The 17,914-nt window shown below is 41.4% G+C and overlaps 1 protein-coding gene across 1 annotated transcript in view; it reads right to left on the bottom strand.

Annotated features, from left to right (window-relative positions):
* sntg2 (syntrophin, gamma 2) overlaps positions 1-17,914 on the bottom strand; it is a 218,495-nt gene that overhangs the window by 151,744 nt on the left and 48,837 nt on the right. The window contains exons 5-6 of the mRNA XM_055634941.1: positions 1,204-1,247; positions 1,042-1,083 (exon numbers count right to left, since the gene is read on the bottom strand). Coding sequence (XP_055490916.1) covers positions 1,042-1,083; positions 1,204-1,247 — 86 coding nt within the window. The remainder of the gene's footprint in view (positions 1-1,041; positions 1,084-1,203; positions 1,248-17,914) is intronic.

Genomic DNA, 17,914 nt, shown 5'->3' with positions numbered 1-17,914 from the left:
GGAAAATGACAGAGACAATTAATTTACACCTTTGGATGTGGGAGGAACTTGATGAAAGCGGGAGGAAATTGGCATGGTCACAGGGAGAATATATAAACTCCACATGTACCATTTCACAAATTAAAATAAAGCAGCCATTCATTTTGGCCTAATCTACCAAATGGACATCCTTGTAAATTCCAGGCAGACATACTAAATCCTTCCTATAAGTTTAGATATGATTAAAAATAATTAATGGTTTCCGAATTTACTTTCTAGATCATGGTTCACATTGAGGTTGCACAAGTATAAACATGCCAAGGAGTAATTTATGTTACATCCTTGTGATGGTTGTGCACCACAACAAAGGATTGCAAAAAGGGGCCACTTAGGAACTGAAAACAAAAGTACTTCTTTTGTACAAAGGAATATTCTCACACTTGAATTCGTTTCTCTCTAAAGGTTGTGGATGACACACAAATTTAAATGTCCAAGACAAAATCTGATCTTTTTGTTTTTTAATTTCAAGGGATATGTGACAAAAATGAGTTTGAGTTGAGATACTGCCCCACGCTCTAACTTCTCTTCTTACAATGTCCTAATTGTACAGAACAATGTTGGCTTTGAAGTGACACCATTATTTTCGCAACCATGAATCTTTGTCCCACATATTTATTTGATTTATTCCATCTTAAACTGACAGGATTTAACCATTAGTCCGATCAGCCATCATCCTTTCTCCTTGTTCCTCACATTTCCAGCACTCACTATCTGGCAATTTGTAAGATTAGTGACGTCCTGTCTTGTCCCATTTTGGTGGCAGTGTTGCAATCAATAACACAAGTGCAATAAGATGTATGACAAAACAAGACAGCCCTAATTTTGGAACATCACTAAGGAATTTGATTATAAATCAGGTTTGCTCTTTTTGCGGTGGCATAAAACCTTGCTTCAACAATATGTCACTAAGCCATATTCACTGACAGAAATGTTACTACAAACTCACAATTATCATTTCCTCCTAAATCTTAAAAAAAATGTAACAAACTAATTAACACTCACCACTTCCTCATGTGTTGCATTTTCAACATTAATGCCATTAACCTGCAAAATTAAATAAAACGTGTCATATCTACACATGCCACAGATAAGTTCCTCTAATGATTTGCCAACAGCATCTGTTAAATACACCAAATGCAAAACGAGTACAAAAATCTCACTAACTTGCAGCACAGCATCTCCGACAAACAGCATTCCAGTCTGGTCAGCTATATACCAAAGGAGAAAATAAAAATGTGTGAGAATGTGTGACTGAAAGTACAAATGTAGATAAGAACCTTTTTAACAAAGGACAGGCTAGGACCACTGAATTCTCCCCACTTTGTGAAGCAAGGTGATTTGAATTGAGGGTAAAATGTTTTGGAGCTCTGACCAGAATGGCTTTGTCAAATAGTGTAAGATGTATGTCAGTGAGTTTGCACTTCCCTTGTTTATTTCTCCATGCTGGTCACAAATATTGATGGACGTAAAGATCAGAAGAAATGTACAATTGACTGCCAGCTTGCTTTCAACTTATTATGTAATTCACAAATTTAAGGACTATCCAAAGACTCCAAAAATTGACATTTTGTTCACAAACTTTCTTTAGTTTAGTTTAGTTTAGCGATAAAGCACAGAAAGAGGCCCTTCAGCCAACTGTGTCCGCACCGACCAGCGATTCCGTCACATTAACACCACCCTGGACACACTAGGGACAATTTTACATTTATACCAAGCCAATTAACCTACACACCTGTACGTCTTGAGTGTGGGAGGAAACCAAAGATCTTGGAGAAAACCCATGCAGGTCATAGGGAGAAAGTAGAAACTCCGTACTGACAAGCACCCGTACTCAGGATCGAACCAGGGGCTCTGCCGCTGTATGGCAGTAGCTGTACTGTTACGCCAACCACCGTACCGCCCTACTTGGAAGTGAGGAAATTGACTGCTGCTTGGAAGCTACGTACCATTACTGCTAACTCTAATAAAATAATTTTCATGCAAAATATATATATATATATACCATTTTTACATCCCATTTCCACACAAAACACCAGAATAGGTATTGTTTAGCATTTTCTACTGCTATAAAAATGCACAATATGTTATATTTTGCCCCACAAGAGTTAGCAAATTGAATAAACTTTGAAATAAAATGCCAAATTATTTGACTTTCAAGAGGGAGGAAATATAAACAAAAACAAATCAAAAATCATGGTGTTGTTTATTCACAAATCCATGTCGTAAACAATCAAACTATTATTTCAGAGGTATGAAATGCAGTTTCCAAAGATTTCCATTTTTATTGCATTTTTCGTTATTTGCATACATGTTGGATACTGTTGATACAAATTGGATATTCTCCATGGTAATAACTCAACTTGGGAAAAGCAAAATGTATCATGGACATAATCTTATTTGATACTAGACTAAGTGCGGACCCGTTGGTCCCGTTCCCCCAACACAATATTCCACCAAACTGCGCCGTGCACGGGTGGCGGACCCACACTGCGCAGGCGCAACTGCCGCGTTCAAAGTTGTGCCGTTGACGGCAGAAATTAAGTTAAAGTTAATAAAGTGAATAGAGGACCCGTGGAGGTGTTTGTAAAATAGAACAAATCTTTCCGATGGAGCCATTGGGTCCCCATTGTGAACAGGCAAGTACACGCGAAAGGAAAAATAAAAATGGCGATCTGAAAATCGGCAAAGGCCCCAACTGCGCAGGCGCGGCTGAGGGGTTCCCATTGTGATGACAGAGATCCCTGTTGTGACGTGCACGGGAACCCTCCCCCAACTGCGCAGGCGCGGCCGACAAGTGGGGGCTCGGTTTTAAATTAATTTAAGCTTTACATGTTAATAACGTAAAATATACCATCAATCTGAACAAAACCTGCTACTGCACATCAAAGGACAATGGTGAGTAATGTGGGCCTAAAATTGTAGCACTATCGTGTCCAGTTTTTGCGGAGTTTTGAGCACAAATAGGTTGTGTCGGAGTTAGATGAAATGTTGACCATATTAGAAATTAAAGGTTACCAGCCACATTTAAACTGGAGTTGTAAAATGTGTAATTAACAAAAGTAAAGCTTATAACCAATCGATATTTTATAACTGATGTCAAAGCAACTGTTGAAAGTCAAGGCCTGCTGCGGTATCACAAACCAATTTAGTGATATAAACAGCCTGTGATTGGGAGAAAGACTGATGCTGTCCAATCCACCTAGTGTAGATTAAACATAACAAATACTGCGTTCCATTTTCAAAGGATGCCTTAAATCACTTCACATGATGCAATATATTTAGAGGTAAGGGAGGCATGAGAACTGACTTCAATCATTCTGCATCAGTTACGGTGGCGCAGTGGTAGAGTTGCGCCCTTACAGTGCTTGCAGCGCCGGAGACCCGGGTTTGAAACTGACTACAGGTGCTGTCTGTACGGAGTTTGTACGTTCTCCCCATGATCGCGTGTGTTTACTCTGAGATCTTCGGTTTCTTCTGACACTCCAAAGATGTACAGGTATGTAGGTTAATTGGCTTGGTAAATGTGTAAATTGTCCCTAATGTGTGGAGGAGTGTTAATGTGTGGGGATCGCTGGTTGGCGCGGACTCGGTGTGCCGAAGGGCCTGTTTCCGCACTGTATCTCTAAACTAAACTCCCACAAAAAGCATCCAGATGAATGATCAGTTAATCTTCTGTTGGCGGTAGTGTTTGAGTTAGATGGCAATGTATTTCTACTTTAAAAAAAAATCAGATGGGTGCTTAAGACTGAAATGTATCTTGTTTATGGAGCAAGAAATATGGCACCTGACATGAGCTTGATTGTCAATGGATATTGATGGATCCAGAAGACTGATGATGCTGGCCTTTTTTTACTGCTGTTATTTCAGTAAAACTGTTTGTGAGAAGTGAAGACAATCTCTGTAATGTGATTTTCAGAGCTGTTTAAAACCAACACAATTCATGTCACTGAATTTAGATAATTGTCAAAGGAATAGAGACGGAGAACGGGACCCAATGGGTCCCCACTTGGTCTAGTAACAAATAGGATTATGTCCATGAGCTATTTATAGGATATATTTCATGACCTCAGATCCACTTTAAGCTCTTTGCAGCTGATGGAGTACAATGGATCCCTCGATTACAGAAGGACCGACATACAAAAATCCATCTTTACATTAATTCTACCATCAAATTAAAATCATTTTCCAAGACATTTTCAGAAATGGAAACATTCATTCAGGCGTAGTTAGTTTTCAGAAATGGAAACATTCATTCAGCAAATTCTGGAATCTCAAGTAAACACAATGTGATGGTGGAACTTAGTGGGCCAGGCAGCATCTGGGGAGAGAACACAAACGTCATTTCGGTTTGAGAACTTTCTTCAGACCCAACGGCATTTCAGGCTGGAACCTTCTTCAGACAGGGGATCAGTCTAAAGAAAGGCCTTGACCCAAAACATCACCTGTTCATTCTCTCCACAGTTGCTGCCTGACCCACTGAGTTTTTCAAACCCTTTGTGTTTTGCTTGAAGAACTCTTTTATATCCTGCTTTATTTCAACCCACAAATCATAGCAACATAGAAAATAGGTGCAGGAAGAGGCCATTTGGCCCTTCGAGTCTGCACCGCCATTCATGGCTGATCATCCACAATCAATAACCCGTACATGCCTTCTCCCCAAAACTCTTGATTCCGCTAGCCCCTAGTGCTCTATCCAACTCTCTCTTAAATTTATCCAGTGAATTGGCCTCCACTGCCTTCCGTGGCAGAGAATTCTACAAATTCACAACTCTCTGGGTGCAAACGTTTTTTTTCTCATCTCAGTTATAAATTACCTCCCCTTTATTCTTAGGCTGTGGCCCCTGGTTCTGTCCTCCCCCAACATCGGGAACATTTTTCCTGCATCTAGCTTGTCCAGTCCTTTTTATAATTTTATTTGTTTCTATAAGATTCCCTCTCATCCTTCTAAATCCCAGTGAATCCAAGCCCAGTCCTTCCTATCAGATTCAGATTCAATCGTTATTGTCATTGTGCAGTGTACAGTATAGAGACAACAAAATGCAGTTAGCATCTCACCCAGAAGAGCGAATATAGAATAATGGAACAGTAATATATATATAGTGAGGAGGGTAAACAGTCTGTGGTTGGGGTGAGAGCAGTCCTTGACGATGCTGCGCGCCCTTCGCAGACATCGCTTGCTCTGGACAGACCCAATGGAGGGGAGTGAGGAACCAGTGATACGTTGGGCAATTTTCACCACCCTCTGCAGTGCTTTCCGGACGGAGACAGAGCAGTTGCCACACCATACTGTCATACAGTTGGTAAGGATGCTCTCGAAGGTGCAGCGGTAGAAGTTCACCAGAATCTGAGGAGACAGACGGATCTTCTTTAATCTCCTCAGGAAGAAGAGACGCTGGTGAGCCTTCTTGATCAGTGTAGAGGTATTGTGGGTCCAAGTGAGGTCATCAGAGATGTTGACCCCCAGAAACCTGAAGCTGGAAACACGTTCCACCTCCCTCCCATTAATATGGATGGGGGAAGTGCGTGCCACCCCTAGACCTTCTGTAGTCCACAATGAGCTCCTTGGTCTTGGAGTTAAGGGCCAGGTTGTTGTCAGCGCACCATGCTGATGGCACTACACGCGCCACTGCCTGCAATTCTGACAGGGACCCGTTAATTCCTACTCCGTTTCCTGTCTGCCAACCAATTCTCAATCCATGTCAATACCCTAGCCCCAATACCATGTGCTCTAATTTTGCCCACTAATCTCCTGTGTGGGACCTTATCAAAGGCTTTCTTAAAGTCCAGATGCACTACATCCACTGGCTCTCCTTCATCCATTTTACTTGACACATCTTCAAAAAATTACAGAAGATTAGTCAAGCAGGATTTCCCCTTCATAAACCCATGCTGACTTGGACCGTTCATTTGACTGCTATCCAAATGCGCCATTATTAGTTTTTTTAAATAATTGACTCCAGCATCTTCCCCATCGCTGATGTCAGGCTAACTGATCTATAATTCCCCATTTTCTCTCTTGCTCATTTCTTGAAAAGTGGGATAACATTAGCTACCCTCCAATCCACAGGAACTGATCCTGAATCTATAGAACATTGGAAAATGATCTCCAATGCGTCTACAATTTCGAGAGCCACCTCCTTGAGTACCCTGTGATGCAGACCATCAGGCCCTGGGGATTTATCGCCCAATGCAAATTTCTTTCAGTACCTCTGTCTCCCTAGCACCTCTGTCCTCTAGTACATCTGCAAGATTGATTTTTGTCTTCCTTAGTGAAGACAGAACCAAAGTACATGTTCAACTCTTCTGCCATTTCCTTGTTCCCCATAATAATTTCACCTGTTTCTGTCTTCAAGGGGCCTACATTTGTCTTTACTAAATCAGCATTACATTTAGTCAGGTTGGAACCAAAGGAATTTAGTCAGACTGACTGCAGCAACAGAAGAGAAAGTACTTTGCGCATGTACATGCCAGTGCTCTAATTTATGGTGGAGAGCAAGATACTATAAAAGTTCATATATGTAAAACAAAATCGCAGTTAAGTTGAAGTATCTGCCAATTCACAAATAACCCAAAACATAAGTTGCCAATGTGTTCAGCAGATTCTGTACAGAAATGTGAACATAAAAAACCTTTAATTAAGGATGTGTGAAAATGTCCTGCAGTTGCATTCTCAATGTTTCCTGAATTAGAAAATGAATGAAAAGAAACAAAACCAGCTGGAAACAAAGAAGTAGGTAGTAAATTATTTGAAAAGTGCATTGAGAAGTAGCACATTCTGGAAAATGTGTAAATTAAAGTCAGTGCACACACTAGGAATTTATTCAGCTAATACATATCGGTGGTCTAGGTATTCAAACTGAACTGAACAAACAGTACATGTTGTGTAAGAAGGAATGGCAGATGCCGATTTAAACCGAAGATCAACACAAAAAGCTGGAGTTCCTCAGCGGGACAGGCAGCATCTCTGGAGAGAAGGAATGAGTGATGTTTCTGGTCGAGACCTTCAATGATACATGTTGTCAGTTGGACACTCGGTAATAACTGATGTTAGAGGACTAAAATGGGAGATTCTGGTCTCATTGAAGGGGAAGAATCTGCCATTCATTTCCATGGTTAAAATGTCCTTGAATTTAATTAAACCAGTTAGTCTCCAAGAAATTTGAGTGTTTTAATTTTTATAGGAATTTGTCTAAAATTGCACCTTATCTACTTTCCAGAGAAAGAAACCCAAAAATATAATTATAGCATCTACCTCCGAGCTGGACTAAATTTACAAGATTCATGCATGTTTTCCTTCATAGGTTCAGAATTCTTGGAAGCGGTGACTAGTCAAAGGTTGATGTGTAGTAAGGAACTGCAGATGCTAGTTTCTGAATCTGAATCTGATGTGTAGTAAGGAACTGCAGATGCTAGTTTACACCGAAGATACACAAAATGCTGGAGTAGCTTAGCGGGACAGGCACCATTTCTAGATAGAAGGAATGGGTGACATTTCAGGTTGAGTTCACAATTACCCCACATAGATCTTCAAGCAGCTTGTTAGTCTTTAAAGCATGTGTTTTTGGGGTCCTATGGTGTATTTGACTCTCTTGGTGTCAATGATATAGGTGTGGTGCGGCTTGAATAAGGCAAAGGCTATAGAATGATTTGGCAACCAGTTAACCTACTGTCCCAGGTACAGCTAATTGTTAATGCTATCAGAATCATAGTACTTATGAATGTTTCTGACATTCACATGGATTGAAGCACATTCAAACACTATTGAAGATTGTACTGTCATTAATTTATTTTACAATAAATTTCAAAAACACATTGAATAATAAAAATGTACAGGTGAACTACTAAAAAAAATATAGACAATATATAATTGTATAGAAATCCAAATCTGGTTGGAAATATTTAGTGAATGGCAGGAACATTAGAAGTGTTGATGTGCAGAAGTATCCTAGGATGCGAGTCGATAGCACTCTGAAAGTGGCGACATCGGTGATTAGTATTGCACAAAAGGTGGCACAGAGACTGCAGAAGCTGGAATCTGAAGCATAAACAGGAAAAATGTTGGACTAGTGGGTCAGGTAGTATCTGTGGAGGTAAATGAAAGTCAATGTTTTGGGTCAAGGCCGCTCAAGTTGAATTATGAGTATGAGGAGGTAAGTCCAGTAGGGCAGTCCTGTTTGTGAATCTTGGGTATGAAAAAGAAACGGGCAGTATGTGGTTGGGAAACTTTTATTTTGGAGGCTGTGGAGGTGATGAGATTGGTGATTTGCGAATTACAGTAGCCTGATGGGTTGGTTATGGTGCAGTGGTAGGCATGAAGATGTGTGAGGAAGCTGTCGCTAAGCCTCTACAAGGTAGAGATTGGTCTGCTATAGAACACTGTCGGCTTGATTACAAGGTTGGGATTGGTGCGTAGAGAGTGAAAATCTGCACAAGGGTGAGATTAGAGTGGATGAATGGAGTGGAAAAGACAAGATGGTGGATGTCAAGTTGGTCATTAGTAATGAAAATGGTTGAGAGAGGGTGGAAAGCCAGAGGAGGGTGTAAAGTCAAAGAATCCCTGAAGCCATCTAGCACCGACACACAGTGAAAGACTGTTTTTTTTTTGTTCACATCAACTGGTCAAAAATATTCATATGTAAAAAACAATTATTTTCTTCAAACAATACCCCTGCAAGCAACATTTTCTCTGCATTCATAAACAAGCTCTGCATTTTCTGAAGAGCCTTGTTTTCCTAGTAAAAGCAATATCACGCCTGTCTGATGACATACAGAAGGGATTTGGGAACTATAGGATAATTATGTTGATCCTTGAATTTTGGCAACATTTCTATGGAACCTGTCTGGCTTTATGAAACAATTGGTGGATCTCCACTTGTTCAGATAGTTGCCTTTCAAATGGATTTATAAGGACATTATTTTTGCTGTGAACATTTTTACTTGAAGCCAATAATCCTTTACTGCATTTCTGCAGTGCTGAGAGGCAGCTTCTTTCCATTTTAATGCCACAGTTTTCATAACCCAAATGGCTCCAGCAGAGAACTACACACTCGCATACATCAATCATGCAGACAACATCTAGTATACAAATACAGACTATTTTACATTATAGTTTTCAGAATCACACACTGCAAAGAGATGCCTGGAAATTGGACCAATAACATTTGGTAGTTATATGTAATTTGAGCATAAAAAGCCTTTTGCAAATGTTAGATCACACAAGAAATCATTCCTAGGTTAATTAACTTCTGTGGGAAATTTGCCCAAACATTTCAATGTGCAATTCACCTTCACGCTTCTGACTTTTGCTCAACATCTGCTTTGCATCTAAATATGTCGCAGATTTCCATCAAAGCCAAAATGATCCCACCACTAGTCACATCTTCCCATCCCCACCCCACCGTATGCTGAGATCCCTCCCTCCGCAACTCCATGGCTCACTCATCCTTTCCCACCAAACAACCCCCTCTCCAGCTATTCTGACAGAAAGCATCTTAGCTTGGTGTGGCAGCTGCTCCACTCTTGACCGCATGAATCTGCAGACCAGCCTATCACAGGATTGGCACTTCCTTCAATCCATTCTGTCCATTTTCATGGTCTATTGTAGAAAGCTGGGAGTATCAACACGAATGCCGGCAACCCTGGCCAATCCCTTTTTGCTCTTCTACCTTCTGGTAGAAGATAGGCATCTTCAAAGCTCAGATCTCAAAACTCAAGAACAGCTTCATCCCCATAGCTATCATATTCCTGAACCGCTCATCTCTTCCACACTGCCTTCCCGCAGGTCTGGGCACATAGTCTTACTCTTAAATCAAACTCTTTCATTAATTCCGTTATTATACTTTAGAATGTTTTCCTCACTTCAGATTGCACCAAAAATATTGCACCATTATGCCGTTTTGCATTTGTCATTACATGTATTGCATTTATCATTTAAATGTTTACTGTTTACTCTGAGCTTCATTTAAACAGGGAATTTCATTGCATTCTCTGTGGGAAGCGAAACAAAGCTTTTGACAGTAAACTAATCTGAATTTGTAGTGTGTGCTTATATTTTAATTTGCTGTAGTGTTTCACAAGATAATTGGAAGTAAATTCAGTAATCCAATGCATTTGTAGAGCTGCCTTTGAAAGACACAATGAACGACAAATTACTGCCAGAATGCTGTTTTACTGCCTCTGCTTAAATCAGATTCCAGTTGAATGCAACTCTGTGTCAGGGACACAGAATCAGTGCAAGTATTAAATTAAAGTGACGTCTATTTTGATACAAATCATCCCAATCCTAATGGTCTGAGTGCTTGCTACATATTCCAGTCTACGTTGTGCACTCAGACGAGATTCACATCAGACACTTTTATTCTATTTTTGGAATGCTTTTTTGACTCACTGGTCAGATGGATCAAATCTATGGTGGTTGAAATAAAAAGCAACTTTTATCATGATTTGGTTCTGGCAAGTGGTGCGGCACAGTGGTGCAGCGGTAGTTTCTGCTTCACAGCACCAGAGACCCGGGTTCTATCCTAACCACGGGTGCTGTCTGTATGGAGTTGGTACATTTTCCCAGTGACCACGTGGGTTTTATCCGGGTGCTCCGGTTCGTAGGTTAATTGGGTCTGGTAAAATTGTAAATTGTCCAAGAATAGTGCTAGCGTAGCGGTGATGGCGAACTCAGTGGGTGGAAGGGCTTGTTTCTGTACTGCATTATAAAGTTTAAAGCCACAAAGTAACAAACTAAAATTACCACTAAACTAAAAGTTAACAATAGCATTATATGTCAATAACCATCAGACAATTCAATTCAATACTGTTCGAAATACAATGGAATTTTTGCTCAGCGCTGCCTGCTGTTCTAATCAGATTATACATGCCAGAGGAATCACGAGTCATTCAGTCAATTGGTATATATAGGCTGTAGATAAAAGTGCTGGAGAAACTCAGTGGGTGCAGCTGCATCTATGGAGCGAAGGAAATAGGCAAAGTTTCGGGCCGAAACCCTTCTTCAGACTGTCACGTAGTGCTGGAAATCGCGTCTAAAGACACCCCACCGTTGGGCAATGTCCGAGTCGAAGACAAGCGCCTCGGGCTTGCGGCAAGAGGTAGCCATGGCACGGGAGATAGAACAAGGGATAGGGAACTGGGTCAAAAGTAAATCCGTAAACCCGACAAACAGGAGGCGCAGAGGTACGATTGTGACACCATGTAAAGAGGAGTCATCAACACACTGTGTCTTTGCTACTATTTATTGATAATACACAAACGTTACTGCCCTAGCTGTACATGGTCTGTCACAGGAGCTAGAGGCAGATCAATGGGTGGGGAGGTTGCAATTATACTTCTGATATGGGGAGTGGTTAGTAGTGGTGAGTAGTGGTGAGGTCACTATATTAAAGGTACATGCACATCATCTACAGTGTGTTCAGTTGATTCACAGCTCAGACAGAGTTGTGACCGCTCCCTCCCCCATCATACAGACTGAGCCACACCCACACTTCCGGGTTTTATAATCCCCCCGAAAAAGGTATGGTCTTCATGGTGTGATTGACAGGAGAGAGATTCTCAAAATTTTTTAAACACTAATAACCATTAGCAGTGCATTTTTACTTCAACCCAAACAACCATAAGCAGTGCATTTTTACTTCATTAGCAGTGCATTTTTACTTCATTAGCAGTGCATTTTTACTTCATTAGCTGTGCATTTTTACTTCATTAGCAGTGCATTTTTACTTCATTAGCAGTGCATTTTTACTTCATTAGCAGTGCACTTTTACTTCATTAGCAGTGCATTTTTATGTCTTCTTCTTCTATGTAGTTTTTTTTTTTGGTGGTTGGCAAACAACTTTTTAGTGCATTACCACCACCAACTGGTATGGAGTGTGGATCAAATAACATTATAACTTATGTACTAATAACCTATATCTTTCCGAACAAATTGGTTACCTGAGAAAAAGCAATAGGATTTGATAGCACTTATACGAATTCTTTTGTAAAATATCTATTAAATCAAATTGTACTTTTTCTTTTCTGAATCGTTCACTCATTTGTCTTCTTTCTTCCTCATACCTCTCACAATGTACAATGACATGCTCTATTGTCTCTTCTTGCCCACAGTACTCACATCTGCCTGTATTATGCTTGCCTATTATAAAAAGTGCACTGTTCAGACCAGTGTGTCCAAATCTGATTCTTGAAATTACTGTCTGCTCTTTTCTGTTTTTTTCCTGCACATCTCATTTCTCCCACTTTCCTCTGGACTCTGTAGAACCACCATCCTTTCCGCTCTTCCTCCCATTGTTTTTGCCATCTTTCCTTCAGTCTTTGCTTAATAATGTCTTTGATTTCAGTTTTACCTATGTTAATACTTAAATCAATCTTACTTCTTTTTGTTACCTCTTCTGCTACCTTATCTGCCATTTTGTTTCCTCTAATGCCAATGTGTGTTGGTACACATAAAAATATGACTAAGCCCCATCATTTGATTTCTGAATAGTGTCTGTTGAATTTCAATCAAAATGTCTGGTCTACTGTCTGAATGGCTGTGCTGTAAATGCAGTGCATTTTTACTTCATTAGCAGTGCTTTTACTTCAACCCAAATAATTATTAGCAGTGCATTTTTACTCCATTGGCAGTGCATTTTTACTTCATTGGCAGTGCGTTTTTACTCCATTGGCAGTGCGTTTTTACTCCATTGGCAGTGCGTTTTTACTCCATTGGCAGTGCGTTTTTACTCCATTGGCAGTGCGTTTTTACTCCATTGGCAGTGCGTTTTTACTCCATTGGCAGTGCGTTTTTACTCCATTGGCAGTGCGTTTTTACTCCATTGGCAGTGCATTTTTACTTCAAGCCAAACAACCATTAGCAGTGCATTTTTACTTCATTAGCAGTGCGTTTTTAATTCATCAGCAGTGCATTTTTACTTCAACCTAAACAACCATTAGCAGTGCATTTTTACTTCATTAGCAGTGCATTTTTCCTTCATTAGCAGTGCATTTTTCCTTCAACCCAAACAGCAGTGCATTTTTACTTCATTAGCAGTGCATTTTTACTTCAAACCAACCATATTTCGATTTTCAAACCACATTAAGGGCACTCACAGTTGAGTAGACATGTGTTCAGTGTTATTCAGAGCTCAGAGAGACGTGGCCCTCATGGTTCCTCCATCTTGCAGAGACTGAGTGAGGCACACCACTTCCAGGTTTTATAGTCCCTCCTCCCTCCCACCAGCAGGGGCAGCAAAGAGAATGGCAATTAAAAACCAAAAAATTAATATCTCTCTGTGATTTTTCACCGATGGGAAAAAGCCTCTGGTCCCGGAAGGCGGAGGGGGGGCTCTGAGCGAGGTGGCCAAAAATGACGGCCGTAGGTGGCGGCGTTTTCTCGGAAATCACGCCACAGCGAGCCAAAAGCAGTCAAGATCAGACTAGATAGATAGATAGATAGATAGATAGATAGATAGATGTCCTGTGAGTGTCCAAGAACCATTGTCAAACTGATAGCTGGCAAAGCTGGAGCGAGGCATGGCCAGTTATCAAAGATCTCGACTAGAGTTCTGTGGACATGGCTTGTTCTGGATCATTTATAGTTCATAAGTTATAGGAGCATAATTCGGCCCATAGAGTCTACTCCGCCACTCAACCATGGTTGATCGATCTTTGCCTCTCAATCCCATTGTCTTGCCTACTCCCCACAACCCCTGACACTCTTACTAATCAATTACCCAAACTAATACTTATAAGACACACTTAAGTAACTGCACCAAATGTTGCTCAATGCCTTCCTGTGCCTCTGGCATTGGTCTTCTTGGTCTGTTACAGGATAGTTGTGTGGGTAAGTGTAAACAGTGGATTTTGTTAAAGAAAATCCAGTCCAATGAGCTAGTGGTACAATTCTAGAGTTGACAACTCTCAGTAAATCAGCCAAAATGGAAGTCTTTAGCAGATGAACGATGTCTATATCCAGAAAGAAATGAAGAAAATATAAAGTTATTGGATCAATGAATGATGTTAAACTGGCTAGAGGCGTTTGGTGCTGGCCTAGCAAGGCAGCTGGGGGAGTTGCTGCCACGTATGTCCAGCGATCTGGTTCCATCCTAACCTCCGGTGATGTCCATGTAGAGTTTACACATTCTCTGCATTCTCCCTATAACCATGTGATCTTTCCTCTGGATGCTTCAACTTCCTCCTGAATTCCAAAGACTTGCTGGTTTGTAGATTAATTGGCCACTGCAAATTCGCCTCTAGTATCTACGTGAGTAGCATATTTGGAGGAAAGTTGGCAGGGGAGAATAGAATAGGACTAATGTAAATGGGTGCTTGATCGTCGATGCAGATCTAGTGGGTTGGTGGAATGGTTCCTTTGCTATATGGAGGGGAGGGGAAGGGAGGGGAGGGAGAAAAATATTTTATCCACTCAAGATCTAATCTAATCCTATTTGCCATTTCTTGGAATGAACAAATTTCTATCCTGATAGCTCATAACGAATGTAAATTTTTCAATTTAATTTTCTTTTAACAAACAAAAAGATTGGATTCTGGACATATCAGGGGGATAGATTGGGAATATGGTTTAGATATGGAAGAGGAAGGACAGAATTAGCCTATTTCTGCTCCTACATTCTAGGTTTCAATGTGAAAGGAAGAAACAGGAAGAGAGGTTGTCGAGGCTGGTTAATGTGTGAGGAGGTGCTGGTTGTGCAGTTGTATCTACATGTAAGGTACACAAAAATGCTGGAGAAACTCAGAGGGTGCAGCAGCATCTATGGTGTGAAGGAGATAGGCAACGTTTCGGGCCAAAACCCTTCCAGACTGATAGGGGGTGGGGGGAGGCAAGGAGAAGAAAGGAAAAAGGAGGAGGAGGAGCCCGAGGGCTGAGGGAGGAGGTAAGAAACAGCAAGGGTTAACGGAATAGTGAGAATTCAATGTTCATGCCACCAGGATGCAGACTACCCAAGCGGAATACGAGGTGCTGTTCCTCCAATTTCTGGTGTTGCTCACTATGGCCGTGGAGGAGGCCCAGGACAGAGAGGTCGGATACGGAATGGGAGGGGGAGTGGAAATGCTGAGCCACCGGGAGGTCAGGTTGGTTAGTGCGGACCGAGCGGAGTTGTTCGGCGAAACGATCGCCAAGCCTATGCTTGGTCTCACCGATATAGATCAGCTGACATCTAGAGCAGTGGATGCGATAGATGAGGTTGGAGGAGGTGCAGGTGAACCTCCGTCACAACTGGAACAACTGCTTGGGTCCTTGAATGGAGTCGAGGGGGGAGGTAAAGCGACAAGTGTAACATCTCTTGCGGTTGCAAGGGAAAGTGCTCTGGGAAGGGGTGGAGCGGGAGGTAAGGGAAGAATTGACAAGGGAGTTATGGAGGGAGCGGTCTTTGCGGAAGGCAGACGGGGGGGGGGGGGAGAGAGAGATGGGAAGATGTGGCGAGTGGTGGAGTCATGTTGGAGGTGGCAAAACTGGCGGAAGACTATCTGTTGTACGTGCCGGCTGGTGGGGTGAAAGGTGAGGACCTGGGGGACTCTGCCCTTGTTGCGAGTGGGGGGGATGGGGAGAGAGAGCAGTGTTGCGGGGTATGGAGCAGACCCTGGTGCGAGCCTCATCTATGGTGGGGGAGAGGAACCCCTGTTCCCTGAAGAATGAGGACATTTGCGATGCCCTGGTGTGGAACGCCTCACCCTGGGAGCAGTTGCGGCATAGACGGAGGAATTGGGAATAGGGGATGGAGTCCTTACAGGAAGCAGGGTGGGAGGACGAGTAGTCAAGAATGCCGTGGGAGTCAGTGGGTTTATAGTGGATGTCGGTCAAAAGTCTATCACCTGCGATGGAGACAGTGAGGTCAAGGAATGGTAGGGAAGTGTCGGAAATGGTCCAGGTGCATTTGTGTGCTGGATGGAAGTTAGTGGTGAAGCGGATGAAGTCAGTCAGTTGTGTGTGGGCGCAGGAGGTGGCATCAAAGCAGTCGTCGATGTAATGGAGGTTGAGGTCGGGGATGGAGCCGTGGTACGCTTTGAACAAATCGACGTACCTACATGTACTTCTGGGAACTAGTTAAAAGAGACAGGATGGAGGGATAATGGTAAAATATTTGATAGATGGGTTGAAAATATAGATTGCAGTGGAATAAATGGAAATATGGAAAGGAGGAGAATGTGAAGGTAGTTAGTTAAAATCTTCCACAACCTTCAATTGTTCCCCTCTTTGACAAACACATCACACTTTCCATTTGAAAGAAACAAAACAAGAAATGGAAAATTTGAAGGGGGATAAAAAAAAAAAAAGAAAGAGTTGAGGAACGAAAGATGACCTACAACCATTAGAACAGGAAACACTGAAATATCTCCCAGTTATTTAACATCCAAGACCCTCTGCAGTCACGTGATTCCAAGATAATTAATAATACTAAATCATGGAGAAGGATGGAGGGAAAGATCAAAATGAAAGGCCTTTAATAGGATGGAAGGCAAGGGAAATGAACTGGTGAATGGATAAGAGCACAATAAAAAAGGAGATGGCAATAGGACAAGTACAGGAGCAAAGGATGTGCCTGGAGCAGTTGAAAATAGCAACTGCAAATCCATCACCACAACAACCGTCAAGAAAAGTGAGAACCAGGATTATTATTTGAAATTGTTGATTCTGGAAGGTTGTAATGTGCTGAATAAAAGTATGCAAAACAATTTCCAAGTTACCATTGCAATTCATTGGAAACCCTAATTGTGAAGAGAGCAATGTGAATTTGTTTGATTTATGTGTTTACTGTATATTCACCTTGGTGGCAGGGCTGCCATTTGATGTCCATCCCCAGGCATTACAGAGGGCAGTTAGGAGTTAACCTAATGTTGGAGATACATGTGCTTCACACTGGGAAATTAGGACAGACCTTAGTCAGCTAAACAGATTTTTAGAATAATTAGTTTAAGAAATAATTGTTAAAGAAACAATTAGACAGGTACATGGATAGGACAGGTTAAGAGAGATATGGGCCAAATGCAGGCAGGTGGGACTAGTATAGCTGGGACATGTTGGTCAGTATGGGGAAGTTGGGCCGAATGGCCTGTTTCCGCGCTGCATGATTCGATGACTCTAATTGATAGTTTATTCTCATCGTTCCCAATACTAGGACTTAGATATTCATCAATGCCATTTTCCAGTGTTAAAATGACATTAACAACCTCCTTAATGCTATTTTTAACTGCTCCAAAATAAGTAGTGGAACATCTTGGTATCAGTTTTAAATAGCACTCTTCATCACTGTTTTGGATTCAGGAAGAAACACTTAAAAGTTCAAATCACAAAGAATACTACTCTTCTTGCTACTGAGGGCTGACAGGTAATACATTTCCTGCTACAAAAGGCACTTAAAACCATTAATAATGAGGTGCTGGTAAGGGCAAGAGGACTGCCTATGAAGTGTAAAAAAAAACTGCAGTTGCAGGATATCTAAAATAAAAACTCTGCAGGTCAGGTCTAACATTTGAGGTTGAAGATCCTTCCTGATAACAGGGAAGGAAACAGAGAAAAGCCTGTTAAATAGTGCGGAGAGTGAGGAAGTGGGATGTCTGATAGGGGGGTGACCATGGGAACAAGCTTCAGTTTATTTCAAGATCGGTTAGGTACGAGAGTTGTCTAATCATTTGCCCAATCGCGCAAGGTATCCATGATCAGTAACAGACTTTTTGATTTTACACCGACATTTCTGATCTATTCAAAATATAATAAAAAATGTATGACAGATACTCCTGCTGCAGGCTACTTTATGTCTTAACTCTAAGCTCTGCCATGCAGAATTATAATTCCCATCAATTCACAAATCTGCCCTCGGAAAACCTTCTTGGTTATTTCTTCGAAAAACGTACATGGGCTCAAATTATGCCT

This window comes from Leucoraja erinacea, chromosome 5 (assembly GCF_028641065.1).
Source record: "Leucoraja erinacea ecotype New England chromosome 5, Leri_hhj_1, whole genome shotgun sequence".
NCBI lineage: Eukaryota > Metazoa > Chordata > Chondrichthyes > Rajiformes > Rajidae > Leucoraja > Leucoraja erinaceus.
The sequence above is the reverse complement of the archived record's forward strand: the minus strand, read 5'-3'. Positions and strand labels throughout refer to the sequence as shown.